This window comes from Halictus rubicundus, chromosome 12 (genome assembly GCF_050948215.1).
Source record: "Halictus rubicundus isolate RS-2024b chromosome 12, iyHalRubi1_principal, whole genome shotgun sequence".
Taxonomy (NCBI): Eukaryota; Metazoa; Arthropoda; class Insecta; order Hymenoptera; family Halictidae; genus Halictus; species Halictus rubicundus.
In genome coordinates, this window is record NC_135160.1 from 13572586 (window position 1) to 13591357 (window position 18772).

Genomic DNA, 18772 nt, shown 5'->3' on the forward strand with positions numbered 1-18772 from the left:
CCCGCTGTTAGTCTCGTTCCCAACTCCTTACGATAGAGACGACGTTGAAATGTTGGCTATGCCGATTACCCGCGATGGATATACGAGATAATGAAAAGCCTCGTCTTCTTCCGCGTCTCGTCCCCTCTTTCCCCCACCACCCCCCTTTTTCTGTTTATCCACCTGGTTCTCCTCTCGGAGGCCAAACATTTCCAGAGTTCGGCGTTGATCGATTTCTTATCACGCCTCTTCCCCTTTCGTTCTCGGAACCGGAAGTTCCCCTCTGCCACGATTACACGGAATCGTGCCTGTGACACTGTTAACAGTAGCTTCGCTTTGCCATGATTCGCCACTAAGCCTCGAGAAACGCTTGGTGGCAGTGATTGGGTCCATTTTTGCAACTGTCTGACCATTTCTTTTTTAATTTAGTTGCTCCACAATTGCCTCGCAATGATATCAAGACTGAATTCCATTCCAAGACTGAGTCCATTTTGGAACTGTCTGACCATTTCTTTTTTAATTTAGTTGCTCCACAATTCCTACGCAATGATATTAAGACTGAATTTATTTAAAGTCTTCAAGTCTGTACTCGATATATGTCCCAAATATCTAGCCGATAAGAGTCCCAGAACTGTCCCCACTGACGCGAGGTGTAGCCCACGAGAGGCCAAGTGTAAGGTCGTGTGGATCCGAGAATAGTGTCTCCTCGCCGATATATGTCAGTGGCGGGACCCGTGTTGTGGACATAGATCGAGTAAACACTGTATTTTGTATATATGGTTCTGTATATTTTATTGAAAGAACGTGATCAGTGTATTTCTAACTCTCGTATTCTTTCTAGTTTAATATACTTTTCCACATTGTTTTCTCATTTTAGGAGGCCTCGGCTTGTACAAATTAAAAATTTTTGAGAAAATTATGTTCCACCGACTGTCTCCTCACTCGAACGATTTAAAAAACAATGTAAGGTAGAAGTTTGAGCAATTGTAGAGATTATGTGCAAAAGCGAATCGAGATTCTAGAACATCAAGTGACAATGAACTGATTGCTGTGCTACATGCAATTTCAGTTCGGTTATTAAAATATTGTGCCCATCGCACACGAAACCCAATTAAGATCAAATGAAGATATCAACCAAGCAGAAGAAAATATTTTTGCTGTCCAACAGAATACTTGCCGAAGTAATGAAAATTCCTGTTGTCGTGTAACAGGTTTCTGAAAGAGTGACTTCGAACCTAGAAAGACTACTTTCTAACAAGTTCTCGTCGCGCGTTCTCTCGGATCTCTACCGAAACGAGCGAATCGCAGCGTTCGGTTATGTTCAAGCGGCATTAGGGTTTGCGTCGTATCAAATTGCGAATTCCCAGCAGAAAGTAGAGAATTCCGCGGCGGCGGCGGTGAGCCAGCCTAACTGTTTAGTAGGAAGCGTTGAAATGTCGCATTCGTGTCGCTAACGGTTCGATTTTTCCCTCTGTTTGTTTCAGATGCCCAAATGGAGCAGGGGTACCGGTCCGAGGTCCAAGAAAGGGCACTGGTCGTATCCTTGCAGATGTTCAATCTGATTTTAGAACGTGGCGTGTCCTTGCTCAAGTCTCAGTTGGACAGCGACGAAGAGTCGAGGATGGTTGTTAGCGAGGACATGCAAGTCCTTTTACCAGCTATCAAGGTATTTCCGTTATCTATGGCATATCTAATGGGACCCCCCTCCCCCTATCAAGATCTCCTTTTTCCGCGAAACTTTCACCGTACCGGGAAAAACCCCGTCGTTTTAATTGTGCGCTGGCTAATCGGCTTGCGAGATCTAAAAATATCAAACTGCCAGACGCTTCCGCGATCTTTCCCAACCATCGATCAAAATTATTCCAACGTCTGCAAGAAAGCTTCGCTCGGCAAAATCCCCGTTTCTCTCTGTCTTCAAAAATTCGATAACACAATGGAACTCTTCACTCATCGTTCCAGCTATCAACCCTAGAACTACTCAGTAATAAATGCGACTGGTGTTTGAAAATTTCTGACGAAAACATTTTCGTAATTTCGATAATTGTGAGAGAAACAATTAAGGAACCGGTCCATAAAGTCTTTTTGACTTCCCACTTGGTCTCATGTAGATGAAGCCTGAAATTAACTCTGCACTCTGCAAATCGAGTGATTTCTCGATATATGTCGCCAAGGCCAGGATGATAAACGTCGCGGAATTATCCCCACTACCGCGGGGTATACCCGGTGAGGGGAAGCTCGAGAGATCTCGGTAAACATAACAGGGCTCGGGTATGTCTCCTGGACGATACATGTCACTGGAAAGACCCGTGTTGCTGACATATATCGAGAATTCACGGTCGAAAAACCGATTCACCCCGACGGAAACGAATCGCGTTCGAGCTTCCGTTTGGATTCGCGATATTTCATGAAACTCGATCGGATCGTCAGGGGCCTCGTCATCGCCATAATCCCATCGCGCTCGCTCGCCTAACCGGCCGAGAATTTATGAAGCATCGCGGTCGGTTCGCACCCACGCAAGGTCCGCCGGTGGCCGTTGTCAAGTCCCGGGCCCTGGTCCGTTCGTGTCTCGACTTATTATGCAACCCAGCGTTCGCGATTAATGCACCTATCGCACGTAAGCTATGCACGCACGCGCTATCGATAAAGGTCAGCCTATGACAAGCTATTGGAAGCGCGGCGGCGTCATCGGCTCTTCCTGGTTTCGGCCGGTGCGGATTCTTCTCGCAATGATCTTTACACAATGCGTTTCTTTCTGGTCGAGAACATTTATAACATCTCGACACGTCATTCTTTTGTCCTACTCGCACGCTTTTCGCTTGAAGTGCCGTAAAATGGCTACGGAAGTACATCACACTTTATTTTGGAAAGCCATATATCTAGACCGCGGATTTTCATGCAAAATAAATATCTTCTCTAAGTAGTTTTAATAATTTAAAAATAACATTCTTACACTCTTCTACTGTTTTCGCTGTTCTCCGTCTACCAATTTTTCTCATAAATATGTAAAATCTGGTCTAAATAAAAATACAATGTACACGGTTTGGATTCATAAACATTAATGGTTAAATAAATATGTATATAGAGTCCGGAGTGAACGTTTGCGTTAATGGTGTTCTTGCTGTATATTGATTTCAACGAAACGTTTATTCAGTCGGTAAAATAAATTTCTCCCGCATCCCGGTTTTTGTGGAACAGTAGGTTCGAGTTTCCGGAGACTGATGATGACGTTTAAAATTTCGTGAATCGTATGGTATGCGGCGTGTATTCAGCAACAGAATCGCCAGAGCCAAGTGAACATTCCTCGAATAGCGCGATAGGTATCGAAACCGCAACCTGGCCATGGGAATAATAGCGAGTTTTGCTCTTGTCCTACGCGTGTGACCATTAATATTGCCGATAATGTAGACGCGATACAAGACGTCAGAGGTACGATTCACTTTCCAAAGATAGATGAACGTTGTCTGCGGGGAATAAAATGTCTCCTAGCCGTTCTATAAATAGGAACGCTTCCTCTCATTCCAGCCAGGGCTATCGTTCATCCTTGGAACTTTTTGTTCTAGATCTGGTGCGATTGGATGCTCTGCCACAGCACCGTTTGGAACCCGCCGCCATCTTGCACGGACTACAGAGTAGGGTAAGTTCTGGAACGTAGTTGCTATTTTCGATTCGCTGCGATTTACACTCGACCAAGGATCCGACCGTATTAGCGTACAACAATATGCAACGAGCATATGTCAATATGCATATTAACAATATTTATCTTTTGAAAATACATCGTTTTACAAGATGTTATAAAACTGTAATATTGGGACGTTCGTGGGTACTTTTATGCAGTAGGATCTTGTGATTTGATTTGGTGATTTGGCTCGGTACTTTAATAGTTTTTTCAGTGAATTGTCAAGATTATGTTTCCTCGCATCCTTAAAAAAAAGGCAAGAATAATGTCACTCAGGGTGTACTCTAATACCTAATATTTTGTATAGGGTATCTCCACTTTTATTGTGAAATATTCAGTAGATTTCTACAGGACATTTTTTTGCCTTTCTATTTACCACTGTCATTTCTTTTATATTTTTTGAAAAAAAGTAGTGGTTACTCAAATTACATCTTTGTCGTCCAGTAGTTTGTACATTTCATCAGGATTATATTTTTGCGCCTGTTTTGTGGATTTCTTTGCATGTCTAAGAAATTTCAATTTTTTAAATTGTGGACAACTATAAAACCTGTGAGCTCGAATTCAGAAGTGCACAAAGTTAGGATTGAATTTTTTCGAGGAATAAAATATTTTTGTTGCTCCGAAAGTGGATTAATTGAACACATAACATTATTTTACCACCCTTTTTACAGACTTTGCAAAATTTGTCCAATATCAATCATACTTTGGCCGTCCATTCCTCTGAACTCTGAACTATTGTGAATTTAAAATGGAATTAATATTCTAACAGTGTCCACAATGGTATCTCGAAAAGTCTACACAAAATAATAAAAAACATTCAACTTTTGAATAAAAATTCTACCACAAAACAGGATTAGTATTCGACATCACACTTTTTCGTTTCGAAAGGATAATTCTTCCAAGCAACCATACGCCGGATTAAGGGTATTTTATTGAATTGTTCGAAGGAAGCGTGATGGTGCAATGTTGTCGAGCGTTTCTGGTTGGGTGTCGCATTCGGTTTGTTGCGGCAACAGGGGATTTTTCGGTAATCCTTGGCGGTTGGGTAAACCCCCATATTCTGGTAGCAGAAACGAATGTTCCCGGGCGAAGATCTTGCGCACGCGGTCGCGTATATTAGGATCAAGGAGCAACGGGGCAGGGAGAAAGAATGCTCGATATCTCGAACTCCTGTGATCCTGCGGTTTTGCGGTCTGCGGTCGGAATCTGGCTCTTAACTCCGACGTCCGGTCGGTAACTGTGCGCGATGCATACACTCGCCAGCAGATTACGCTACGGCCACAAATTATTCATTGAAAGAAGTTGCTTTTTTTCCCCCACCCCTCCTGCGGCCGATAATTCTGCATCCTTCGACTTCATTCATCCGAGCGATTCGGGCCGCGGCGCATCCTATCGAACAATCAACTTATTCTTCTACTCGAAAGATTAATTTATTCGTTTAGACCTACCGTACGATATGCGGTACAGTTGATTTAACACACTAGGTTTACGGAGCACTAAAACTGACTATTTTACATTTCCTTATAAAAATAACATGAATATATCTATCAAAATCTGTAGGCATTTTTTTTTAATAATATATACCTAGAGAAATCAATTTGTTCAATAATTCCTCATGGAGCCATGTTTGCAATCTGAATATTCGCGAATTAAAAATATTAGAATCCGCCATTTTGACGGGTCCCGTAAATCTAGTGTTAAGAAAATGTGCACTCAACTAGGTTTCGTATTACTGATTTATTTTTATGCAAATCTTAAAATTGAAAATTCTAAATTATTCGAAATTGAATCGTCTGAAAATTCTACAATTTTAAAGTAGTCAACACCACATTTTTAATTTTTGTTCATACTAGTTTCACATTTCTTATTTTACAAATATTGAAATTACAAAGACGATTCTACCAGATGCGATTATAAAAATTTTCTTTGGTTCGAGTATTATAATAAAAATCATACAAAATGTACAGAATTCAACCGTATCATCTTGTTTTAAAGCAACACGATACCAGTCACTTTTAACGATCAGTATGATTATTATGAAACACTGTGTGCCACCGTGCATCGGAAGGGTTAGCAAGCCATTGATTCGCTAGACACAAAATCAAGATTAGACTGCGGATCTTTATGCAAAATAAAAAATATTTGCATTGATTACAGGACACAGGAGCGAGATAAAAATTTCTTTCTTCTTTCAAGTATTTTGTTAAGCTGAAATCAATACGCTGGCGTCCCTAAATCTTTTTAATAAATTAATATGTCCACGGCTTTAAATCGTGCTCACCCATTTTTGTCACAAATGCATAAACCCCGCGGTCCAAACACGAAATCTCTTCTAAACACCACGAATTATACATAGTCGCTCGTACCGCCAAGCATCGAAAGTTTAAAAAGATGGAACAAATTATTCATCGCTCCACCTGATACAAAAGCGTGTCGCCGACACCGGTGCATGATCACGGTTCGACCCTTGCACGGCAGCGAGAGTAGAGTATGCTCGTCTCAATCCCAGGAACAATTAGGCGGTTTACACTGGAATTTCGCGTGTTATCGGCTCGATAAATCACGGGGACGCCGGCGTCGCGTCGCGTCGCGTCGCGTCGCATCCTATAAGAGGTCCTCGCAGGCGAGGGTCTCGCGCGCGGAATAGAAGAAGACCGTCGAGGATCGGCGGGGGTGATGTCTCTAGCAGGGACTCCGAACTTTCCCAGCCTGAGAAATTGATGTCCGGGCGAGAATTAATAGTCCAACACAACAGTCATAATTCAAAACACCTGAAGTGTCAACCTGAATTAATAGTGGCGCGCAGCTGCGACAGAACTGAACGTTCCTTGTTGCTCGGGCTCTCTCTCTCTCGCGGCTGCCGCGCGAGTAAACCCACCGACTCTACAAATCTCTCTCTCTCTCTCTCTCTCTCTCTCTCTCTCTCTCTCTCTCGTGGTCCGTCCGGGGCTCTCCTCGGAGATTAATCGGTTCGACAAAAGCGGGCGTGGATCGTGGAAAAACTGGACGGTAGGAGGAACGAGGCTGGCGAGGATCGGGCCGCGGGGAACCGTCCGACGACGTTTGCACGCACGTTCTTCGTCAAATTAGAAGCCGTTCGTTCCCCGGCCGATAATTGCGCGGGATGGGCTAGGTAAGGATCGACGGAGGAGTCGGCCCGCAGGAATCTCTCTCGCCGCGCGCGAACCTCTGCGTGACTGTAGATCGAGTTTTGATACGATACAGCGGTTGACCGTGACCCGCGTCACACTTCCACCGCCGCGCTTCTTCCAAGCCGCGCTTTGGTCATACCACCTCCAGCGAAATTCAGGCTAACTTCTCCGAACGACAATTTCCCGATATTTTTCGTATACAAACTTCGAGAACAAACTATCGGCTGCGATACCAGCCAAACGTATCACGTTTCTTCGGAACGCAATGTTGCACCGAGTTCATCTGGCACATTTTGTATATTTGCAGTGATAAAAGTGCCCTTCAGTTTTCAAGGCATTTATAAAACCTAAGAATGAACTTCTCTGAACGACAACAAATTTTCCCAATAATTTTCATATACAAACTTCGAGAACAAACTGTCGGCTGTGATAAAAGCGATAGGACCGTGGACGTACTCGACCCTTCAGAACGCAATGTTGCAGTACATCTTCGCACATTTTGTACATCTTGCACAGTGATAAAAGTGCCATTCAGTTTTCAAGGCATTTATGAAACCACTGTTTCCTAAGAATGAACTTCTCCGAACGACGACACATTTTCACGATATTTTTCAAGCACTCCAGAACAAAATATCGGCTGTTATAAAAGGGATAGGACCGTAGACGTACTCGACCCTTCAGAACGCAATGTTGCAGCTAGTTCATCTTGCACATTTTGTACATTTGCAGCGGTAAAAGTGCCATTCAGTTTTCAAGACACTTATAAAACCACTGTTTTCTAAGAATGAACTTCTCCGACGAAGATATATTTAATAATTTGTTCAGATACTCTGTAGAACGTGTCCATTAAGAAACGAAGTTTGTCGGTTGCAGTGAAAAGGCGATAATCTCAATAGATGACTATAAGAACTAATATTACGTAAGCTGTTACTTCTTCAACTTCTCACATTATCTTCTCGAGCTAAAAAATTTAGGTTAATTTGTCGTTGGTTGCTCCACAAAGTGGCGCTATTAAGGAAACATATTAAGATGTACATTAACGGGTACATTAATTCTTGATCTTCAAGTACCTGTAACTTGCTGCAAGAAAATCTCAAAATATTCTGCCTGTGCTCGTTTTAAAACACCAATTTTCTACTTTGAAGGTGGGCTCGTGTAAACTTGTAAAAATTCCGAATAAAATTGCAATATCAGTTTCCCACTCCGCTTTACAACAATAAATAGACCTTAACGCTAGGTTTACCCGTCAAAATGACGGGTTCTAGTATTTTTAATCTAAAATTATTAAGATTCTAAGGTTGCGTACATGAGAAATAATTCAGAAAAATTTCTTTCTTTGGGTACAGATTATTTAAAAAATATTGCTAAAAATGTGGGTAGCACGTCCTTGGCATTTTTATAAAGTGATGCAAAATAGTCACCTTTTTGTGCTCCGTAAATCTAGTGTGAAAGAAACTCAGTTGAGAAATGCGAAGGTAAGAGAGCTCGCCGTTTAAAGTCAGCACAGGGTCGGAGGATTATTTTGCGAGAGATTGTTAAAATAATGTTGATTCCGTCGAGCGTATGGCAAAGATGCCAATGAATATCTCGAAACGGAAGAGTCGAACGGGGCAGGAATGTGCGCGGTCTCGCGGCGCATCGGTCGAACCGCGCGTCGAAGTCACCGGCTCACGAACCTGTTCCGTTCTCGAAACGTCGGAGAGTGTGGGAGTGACTCATCGAAATAAAAGCATCCGGCCGTGGTGTGCGACGCCGATGCAAAACCGCTGGGATGTTCGAGGAACGGTCGATCAACGTGTAATTATCTTCTTACGGTCTTCCCGATGATTGACAAAGGAGCCGTGGCTGCGGGGAATCGCTGGAAAAGATCGACTGGTCTCGCTAACGACGCTCGAAAACGGAGGAACGAGCCTCCTTTAGGAACGTCAACGCGGAATAAAAGATATCCGAGTCACTCGCCGCCGTACTGGACCCTGTATGGGATCCTGAAAAATTATGGAAGGCCAATTTCACCGACTAAATTTAAGCACAGCCTTGGCAGTCATTGAACGCAGCTGGAACCCATCTCCCTCGAGCTCTCCCAACCGATTTCTTGCGATCCAATCGAACAAATTAATGGGGCAGAATCATTATCGAATCGAATTTAATCTTTACAGTGAGCCAGATTTACGAAGAACAGGCAGGAACATTTTTCAAAACGGAATAATACAGTTTTTGTAATAGATGCCGATTTTTACGTCCTAGGTCTGATTTTAAACAATAACTACATAACGACATCTACACGCCTTCTTCTTCGACTTAGACCGTGTAATCGTTTTATTCATGTATTTATTTATATTTTTGTATTGGCGACTCCTTTTAAAAATTCTTATGATTTCCATTTATTTTCATCCTCGTCGTCCTGTTCAGCTCTTTTGAATTGACGTATTTTATTTATACGCTAATCTCGATTTATTTTATTCTTTTGGCCTTCCCACTATGGTTTTATTTATTTACTCCTGTTTATCCTTGATTTATACATACGGCGTGTCATTGATATGTTTCAATCTTTAGAGAACAGGCGACGATGCCATGATTATGAGATCCTACGACAAGTTTGCAACTCTTTCATATTTTTATACATACAAGTTCTCATCAGAGGACATATAAGAGGACATTTTTAGGTCTACCGCACTGTTCGATGAAATTCTATGTAGAAAAGTTTCAAGCATAGTTTAACACCAGGTTTACGGGACCCAAAGTAATTTAATTAATAAATCCGAAACTGGAACGTCACGTTTGCTGATAGGGGATGCTTCTTCAACCTTTTTGCGTTCTACAAATCCTAGTAGGCGTATAAATATATTTATATATTATTTTTTAAATAATAAATTTCATTTACTCAGGCAGGCTTTAATACTTTAAAAATTTAAAAAACGAGTACGTGCAATTCAAAACAGTGAGACGATTAAGAGAGAAGATATAAAAATGATTACTGAGCAAAATAAATTTTTACTTAGCTCCAATAGATTGCAATTGTATAAAAATTTTATTTTGCATAAAGGTCCGCAGTCTAGTTATTACTGTCCGGTGAAAACATATAGATGGAATTCTTATTTAACTCTTTAACATCATTAACACTAGCTTTACGGGACCCGTCAAAATGACGAGTTCTCATATTTTTAATTTACGATTATTGAGATTGCGAAGATCCATCTACTGTGGAATTACTCAACGAACTTGTTTCCTTAGGTACATATTATTTAAAAAATGGCCGAAAACTTGGATAGACAGATTCTTCTTATTTTTATAAAGTAATTGTAAAATACTCAGTTTTAACGCTCCGTAAACCTAGTGTTCAGGATCCTTCAAGCGATCGTGGCAACGGGAAGATCGATCGGGTGCTGCAGCTAAAACGAGCTGGCCGTTGTTTCTTAATAAATCCTGCCGCGCGCCGTAAGCTTGTTGTTTTAACGCGCGGGACTAATGCGAGCGAGTGCGGAGTTGATTCACGCTGTTAAGGGATTCCGAGAAGGTGAAACAGGTACAAAAGAATTTCCTCGTCGGCTCCCACGGAACCCCGAAGGGTCGAATGGATTGCCGAGGCCCATCGGAACACAGGGTAGACAATGGCGGTCCTTAGAAGCGCGTATTTTCGTCGAATATTCGAGCGGAAGATCGAAGACAACGGATTTTTGTCCGGCATCTCTCTCCCCCCACTGCCCCCCTCCCCACCACCACCGCCAGCGGCGAGCTCTCGGCACCGAATATCGATCCGCTGGATCTTTCTAACGAGACAGAAGAAAAAGAGGATCGCGAAAAGAGAGAAAATGGTCGTGGTTGCCCGACTGATGCAATCTATCGTCCATTAAACGAGTTTCAAGGCCCCTTTGGTCCCGTAACTGCGATCGAACACCTCTTTGCGCAACCAGCTCGCACAGGGGCCCCGGCTATCCGGCTGGATGAGTTAATTATTGTTGCTCGTTAGCGATTAACAATTATGCGAGCGCGAGCGTCGCCTTGGCAAGGACGCGGGGCAACATAACGCCGCCGGTCTGCACGATAGCACACCGGATCATGCTCGAACTACGCGAATAGAAACAGTCTTTATTTATAGAAGACACGATCGCCGATTAATCTGACGTTGATCGAGAATTCTTCGATCACTGTCCGCCCTCTTCCCCCCCTCCCCCCTCCTTGTTTTCACGATATTTTTATCGTGTGGAGGATAGCAGGTTGACTCTATCAGGCGCCGCTCGTGCCCGGGACCGTGTAATTGCGATCAATCAATCAATCACCTTCGCGGAATCGTTTTTTTTCTCTTGATTTCTTTTCTCCCCGCGGCTGCTGTTCCGCCTCCGGCCACGGCCGCGTTGGTTTACGCGATACTATTCTTCATTATCGATTTTCTTAATTGAGTGATGTTTTAACCTCGGCGGATTTGCTTGTTTGCGTGGTTTTCTTTTCTTGATGAAACAAACTGTTGAAACAAACGAAGAAGATCCACGAATACGGAGGATGCCTATGGGTTCCTTTTCAGTATTTTCTGTTAATTATTTTTATGTGTTTTTCCTTCGTTCCCTCAAAAAAGCCACTGACTCGAATTAAAATTTTCTGCATCAATTGCGAAGGACAGGAGTCGGATAGAAATGTCGTTACTCTTTTAATAATTTTATTAGATTGACTATAAAATAGTAGCGTTCTTAAACTCTTCGAACTCTTCCACTGCTTCAAGTTTCGCTTACTCGTTCTTGTCATAAATGCATAAAATCTAATTCTAATTCGATTAATGGTTTTTGTTTCATACTACCAACATCGTTAGTAAAAGTATGCACATGAAATGTGCAGTAAATAAAATATATAGAATGTGTTTGTATAAGTTTATGTTGGTAACAAAATCTCCGAATTCCCGGTCCCGTTTGAGCCGGATGAACGGGGTTCCGCTAATAATTGCAACTCATTCGCAGCTCAATGAAGTTTGATACACAGAGGGGTTCAGCGAAGTCATCAAATTTCATTTTGCACCTGCGCAAGGGCACCGACAGGGTCCGGTTTCTTTTCGATGACACCTCGCATGCGAGACGAGCGTCGACGCTGTTTATCCGCCGGCCACTTCCGTGTTACTGTAAATCCAAAGTCGTCCGTTTAATTATTTTCACCGCGATGAATGGCAGCGCGCGCGGGGGATCATTTTCCAAGCTATCGATCATTCGATGGTATCGTTGGCTCGCGCTCGCAGCCCCCGAGGCGGCGATAAAGAAGAACTGCTAAGAAAATCGCACGACGCCGTTCGGCCGGGCGATTAATCGATCCGCGTCATGAAAGGTCATTCGTTAATTGCACCACGGTTCCATTCGTTTAATCGGCGAGGGGACTCCTTACGTGTAAATTATTGCCGGCCGTTCTGACGCCTTATTGAAAACTGACACCCTCGGGCTTATGCTAACCGAACCACTTGGACAACCTGAAAATTTCATAAAATCAAAGTGATTCATTTAATGCAACAAAAATTGAATTTTCTTGCGTTCTCTGGACAAACAAATTTTTGGTCTAACCAGTCTATTAGAAATGAATTTTTAAACCTGAGAAAATACATCGACTGCGTATCTTTGTGCGAAATAAAAATCGAGGGACAGAAGTTATATGCAAAAATATTTTCGCTCTTAATAATTTTAATGCGCCGCAAACAATGCAAGGACGTTCTCAAATTTTCTACTAATTTTTCTCATGAATGCATAAAATCCAGTGACGATTATCAATCCCAAAACTTCCCGCAAAATCGAAGTAATTTAACGCCAACCGTGCCAGAATCCGATCGATGTCACATTTTTAAAAATAATTATTCGAAATCACAAAGACGCGTGCATCAGAAATTATTCAACAAAATTTCTTCGTTCGCGTTATCAAAATTGCGAGAAGTCTAAATACAAGTCTTGAAGTCTTTTATGATGCGACATCTACCAGTCACATTTTGGAAATGTCCAGTCGCAAATGGCGAGCGCTCGCTCCATCGATTATACCTCGGCTCGGGTCTGATTCGTTCGGGCAGCTCACCGAAGCAAAGAGCAATATTTATCGCGCGAGGGAAGAACCAGTCGCGGTTGGATCCTTCCGGTTTCTGATTTCGCGATCCCGGCTGATAGTTGAACGGCTCGGGCGATGGGAGTTCGATTCGTTCCGTCGAGATAACGTCAGTTTTCGTTGCAGCCCTGCCGGAGACGCCTGGAGCAGGCTGGCCACTATGGTGAACCTGTTGGATAAGCTGTCTTACTCCAAAACGATTTTGATCCAGGCCAAGGACGCGGAGGGCCGCGAGGACGGTGAGTTTTTAGTGCAATTTCGCGCAGCTTCTTATTATTACATTATTTTCCAAATAATCAAGACGTGTGCTTTAAAAGGTACACATGTCTTCCACTTAAACGCTCTCAATTATCTCCCAAACCACAAATCATTGTAAACAATATTCCAAATAAAACTTACTCTGTCTCGGGAGAGACATATTATGCTAGTCACCAACCTACTGTAGATGAACGTGCCTCCCTCTAGCTAAGCTACACATTGAAAGGCTCTAAATGACCTTGAATGACCTTGGAGAGCATCATAGATATAGTGAATTCCCGGGATAGGTTATGCGCTCACCCAAATGGAAACAAACAGTTCTGGGTACAGTGACCGCTCGGGGGGGGGGGGGGGGCAACCCGGGCATTTGCCCGGGGCGCCAAAATTTAGGGGCGCAATTTTAGCTGTAAGTGTGAGAAAAATAATGATGTTTTAAATATTCAATTAATAGAAAATTTCAGACTACCCTTGCCAGACGATTTTGCTAAAAAACAAAAAAGGTCATTTTATTCAGCGGGGTGCTTAGTGCTTAAAAAGGGGCGGCAATTTGTTTTTTTGCCCGGGGCGTCGTAACCGCTAGAGCGGGCCCTTCTGTATAAAGAAAACAAACAGAGGTCACCTTGAAATCTCGGAAGCACGTCCGCCTAGAGAAAATCTGTGACCACCATAACAAACCTTCCCTAAAACAGAGTAAGTTTTATTTGAAATATTGTTTTTTTCAATGAGGTTCTGGAAAACAATAGCGTGCGAAACTTCGAATGGAACGCCCTGTATACATATAGGTTAAGTTGACAAACTGGTCCCGATATGAATTACAACAGGCTTAAAACCGCATACTGACATTAGACAAATTCAATGGCGTTGAAAATCAAACAAGCAGCAGTCTCTTCGAGCGATCATTTTGCCGTTTGCTCTCGACGACGACCGAACAATATAACGTTTGTTTCAGACGTGTTTCTCCTCGCTCCGAACAGATACGTTTGTTCGTTCTCGAGACTCACGCAGCAGGTCCAGAATATAAAATCATATACGTGTACGCGCGCGTTATCACCCGCTCGCAAGAAAATCACACGCCGGTCCGGCGCGAGCCTAACAGCCCGTAGATTGCCCTGATTTTCACGGTCCCGGCTGAGACCACTTCATCGCCGCTTGAATCCGTCACTGGTTCTCTCCGCGCAGAGCATGGCCGGAGCCTTCCGAGGCAACTTGTCATTTCGACGTTAACCACCATTACTGGCAATTCTGTTACGTTCCTCCTCGGAATAAAAGAAGAATCATCCGCCAGGTACATTCTCCGGTTGCGAGCGTGTTCGCAAAGGCGGTAGCAAACGGTCACACGAGTCCCTGTAAATCGTTTCGATCGCGATTACCAGCACAGACGGTCCTCACGATCGCACGATTCATCCGTAGCGGATCGCGACGGGCCGTCGATCATCGTGAACGAGCATCGTAGGAACGTTTGTTGCGGGAGCACGGTACGAGTAATCGAATGTAAGTCGATTAGTAATCATAGTAATCCGCCGGCCGATCCCAGACGGTGAATACCGATCGTGAGATCTACACCCCCACCACAGAAGACAGCGCACGTACACACAGTGCGTCCACAAAGTATTCGAATGCTGTCATTTTTGAAGAATTGCTGTCGATCAACGCTAGTCTGACCAGTGAACGTGACTGATTACAGTGAATTCTCGATATATGTCAATGGAACGGGTCTTGCCAGCGACTTGTATCGAACAGGAGACATACTCGAGCCGTGTGATGTTTACCGAGGCCTCTCGAGCCTCGTGGCCACTCATGGGGTATAGCCCGCGGCAGTGAGGATAATTTTGCGACGTTTATCGTCGAGACCTTGACGACATGTATAGAGAAATCACTGTGTGTCAAAAATTTGGAACCGAAACTTTATATCCAGCATATCGGTGTATTCAGCATATAGTTTTTAAAAATTCTTTTATGAAATTTTTACCAAAATATTCGTGACATCCTCGTGATTAGAATGACACAAATATTTGTCATTTGTCGGTCGCACACACAACGATGCACTGAATTGTGCCATATTTGGTGTCATTTTAACGAGAAAAATGCCACTAACATGTTGGTAAAAGTTTCATAAAGAATTTATTTGAACCGCGGAAGTCCTGTCAATTTTTTCACAAATTTCTTGACCTCAGTAATCATAGATCGTTGGATATTTGTAAAAGTGCTGTCCACGTTAATGTCTAATCGTTCAAACTGTTCTTGAAGTTTCTCGATACATTAAAGGATCTTAGCATGTTTTACGAGGACGAAAATATCCGTGGATTTTCGTGCAGAAAACAGGCCCCGCGCGGCACTGTGCATGATCGAGAGGACTGGACTAATCACTGTAATCGAGCCCCAGAGAGATGATCGATTTGCCGTTAGGCGGTGGTCGGTCCTCGGGGATGCAAAGTCCGAGGAGCGTTTCTCCTGCGGGATGCTGCGACCGGCTGGCTCATTAATGCATAATCGGGATGCGCCGGAACGTGCCTAAAGTGAACGCGACGGTCGTACTCTTATTTCAGATTCCGCGATTTTAATGAGACGTTCGGACGGAGTTTACTGTAACTGCGTAATGACGCGGCTCCGGGCGCATTCTAAATACAGAGTGGCCCGAAAGTCCGGAATCGGTTCGACGGAAATGGTTTTGCAATTGCGGTTTAATTTATCTCGTCCCCATCGACACTAGTACACATAGACAATGATATTCCGAAAAGTAAAAAAATATTGAGATTGATTGTAGACACATTTTCTAAATCACTGTGTACATTGTGCGACGCTTTCATGCATTAACGTGAACAGAAATCATTAAACGGCGGATTTAATGGATTTATGTCAAAAAATATGTGTACAGTGATTTCTCGATATATGTCGCCAAGGCCTGGATGATAAACGTCGCGGAACTATCCCCACTACCGCGGGGTATACCCCGTCAGGGTATGATTCCTACACGATTTATGTCGCTGGCAAGACCCGCGTTGTTGACATATATCGAGAATTCACTGTATTGGTGCATTATTTTCAACTGATTAAAGTTATTGAAAATAGAAATAATTGTCTACGTGGCTCCTCTATCTTGCAATTAATGCAGGCAATTTTTATCTTACATAAAAATCCGCAGTGAAGTCATTAATGGATGATGTTAACATTGTTTTTATAGAGAAATTCGAAGTGCAAACGTAGATTTAGAGATGACGTAGACATTTTTACTCCAAGTGGATTTTCATCAGCGTGAACAAATTATTAGAGACACTTGCACAGTTTAAATTTACGTTAAAACAATCAATTTTTAGATTGATCTCCGCAAATTGCAAGCAGTTTAGTTCGAGAATACTGTAAGCAACATCATCTCGACTTACATGGCTGTCTTCAAATTGAGCACCCTGTATATTCATACACGGGGTGTCCCATTTGAAGTTTCGTACGTAACTATTATTTCCTACACCATCGGTCGTTCAAAAAATAACTCAAATAAAACTTGCACTATTTTGGAGGGGCATTTTATGTTTCGAAGATTTCAAGGTGACCTCTATTTTTCTTTTCTACGGTATTATTTGTGTTTTGAATTGAATTCGCTGATCTTTAATGTATTAATTTTCCAAGCTTGTTCAAGGTCCTTCACATTTACTGCAAATTTACCTTTGTTAATCGACGGTGTCCTATCATTCACAAGAAGTAGAATTGGTTGGCCATAATCAGACGTGTCAGCCGACTCCTTTCCAATAGCATGCGTGCGCGACGAATTTTCAAACTGAACGTTCTCGAAAAAATATTGTTCGTCTTTTTTACTTATTTTTGCACATAGATTCACACCCTCCTGCACCACCTGTCCTGGAAAACCCTGTTACCCCTTGACACCCCTGCGTAGAATCCTTTCATCGTGATGTTCATTTTGTTAATATTAGGTTTACGGAACACTAAAAGTGTCTACTTCATATTACCTTATAAAAATACCAAGACTGTGCCTATCCAAATTTTTTAGTACTTTTTACAACATATACCCAAAGAAAGAAATTTTTTTAATAATTCCTGTGATGGATGCACCTTTACAATCTCAACAATCGCAAATTATAAATATTTTAACCAGTCATTGTGACGGGTCCTGTGAACCTAGAGTTAATAAATAAAGGGTAATATTGAATACAACCAAATTCATGTTGTAACCCATTAACACGTTCGCGGACGCGAATGCTATTGCATTCATTTTCATAGTGTTGCAAAATGACATGAATGCTATGGCATTCAAATTTTAAAGCCAATTTTTATTCATTTAATTTTATACAGCCTTAAGTTTTCGTAATGAATATACATTTCAAATTGAAATTTCTTTTCGTAATTAATATACATTTCATTTGTCATTACTAATGACAGTTAACTTATTATTATTGTTTATGTCTTATCCGTATGTCTATTTCTGCAGCTCACTGAAATTCTTACTGTCCGTGAACGTGTTAACCCTTTGCACTCGGCGCTAGTTTCAATCTAAACCTAAATTTCCGTCTTACAATATTTTCATTTTATTCATACGAAACTGATCTGATTTCTACGTATAATATTTAAATGTTTAGTAATCTATTGAATTGAAATTTTGTAATGTAAAAAATATTTTCTAATATTTTTTGTAATTCCTTTGAAACAATGCCACAACAATTTCTAGTGGTGCTTCAGAGTCACCACTCGAGAGTGCAAAGGGTTACTAAACCCGCAGACTATAAAAGTATTTCTCGATCGGAAGAAAAAGAAATCCATCATTTTTCCGGTAGGTGGCTGTAACGATCGATATCTCGTAAATTATCGATCAAACAATTTCAGATTTATGCTCGTTGGAAAGGTGACATTACGCACTGAAAGAATTCTGATTGCTGTTTTTTGTTTGGTCCATTCATTTGTGAGTTACAGGGTGTTAAAAATGGAAGTGAACAAAGAGAAAATTCGGTACATTTTACAGGACCAAGACTTCTCTGAGAGAGGCATTATGAGACTACCTTTAAAATCGCAACAAATTATAGAACAAAACGGTGCATATTTGACCCGAATCGGACAATCCAAAACATGTTAAATAAAGTTTTCGAAGTTCGCGTCAAAGTAATGGATTTCTTTTTCCCCAACCTGATGACATTTCGAGCAACGTAGCTCTGACGGGGCAACAGTGTCACCGTAATAACTCTCGATCAAACAATACCCGAGCGGACGTTAATTACAAGCTGTCCGGCAGCCGGCTGCCGTAATTCCTGTGCAAATATCCCAGGCAGCCGAGACGCGCGGCGACGATCCCCCGCGATAAACAGCCTTCTCCGGGATATATCCTCCTCCCCACCCGATCCTGGACCAGTCCTCAATCGAAAAACTTAAGTTCCTCGAACGGTGAAGCCTCTGGCCGTCTGTTGACCCGTGGATAGCCGCCGGTTACGTAACGGTGAATCCGTTCTTCGATGTGACCACTGCAGAGTGCCATACGCTCGGGCCGGGGCCGTTTACAAGTCGCCAGCCAATTGTCTTGCAGCCTGCGCCATCAGCCACACCGACGGTGTGTGCTACTGTGCCCTCTGCACTCGATCTCTTTGTCCCTTTCTGCATGCATCCTATGAATACTGAAATTGCCGCCCCGGCCATCCCAGGCCTGGCT

The 18772-nt window shown here is 42.5% G+C and overlaps 1 protein-coding gene across 4 annotated transcripts in view; it reads left to right on the plus strand.

The window, feature by feature from the left end:
* LOC143359488 (uncharacterized) overlaps nt 1-18772 on the plus strand; it is a 208594-nt gene that overhangs the window by 118369 nt on the left and 71453 nt on the right. For all 4 annotated transcript variants that reach the window (XM_076797426.1, XM_076797428.1, XM_076797427.1 and 1 more), the window contains 3 exons: nt 1464-1645; nt 3540-3613; nt 12994-13106. In XM_076797426.1, coding sequence (XP_076653541.1) covers nt 1464-1645; nt 3540-3613; nt 12994-13106 — 369 coding nt within the window. The remainder of the gene's footprint in view (nt 1-1463; nt 1646-3539; nt 3614-12993; nt 13107-18772) is intronic.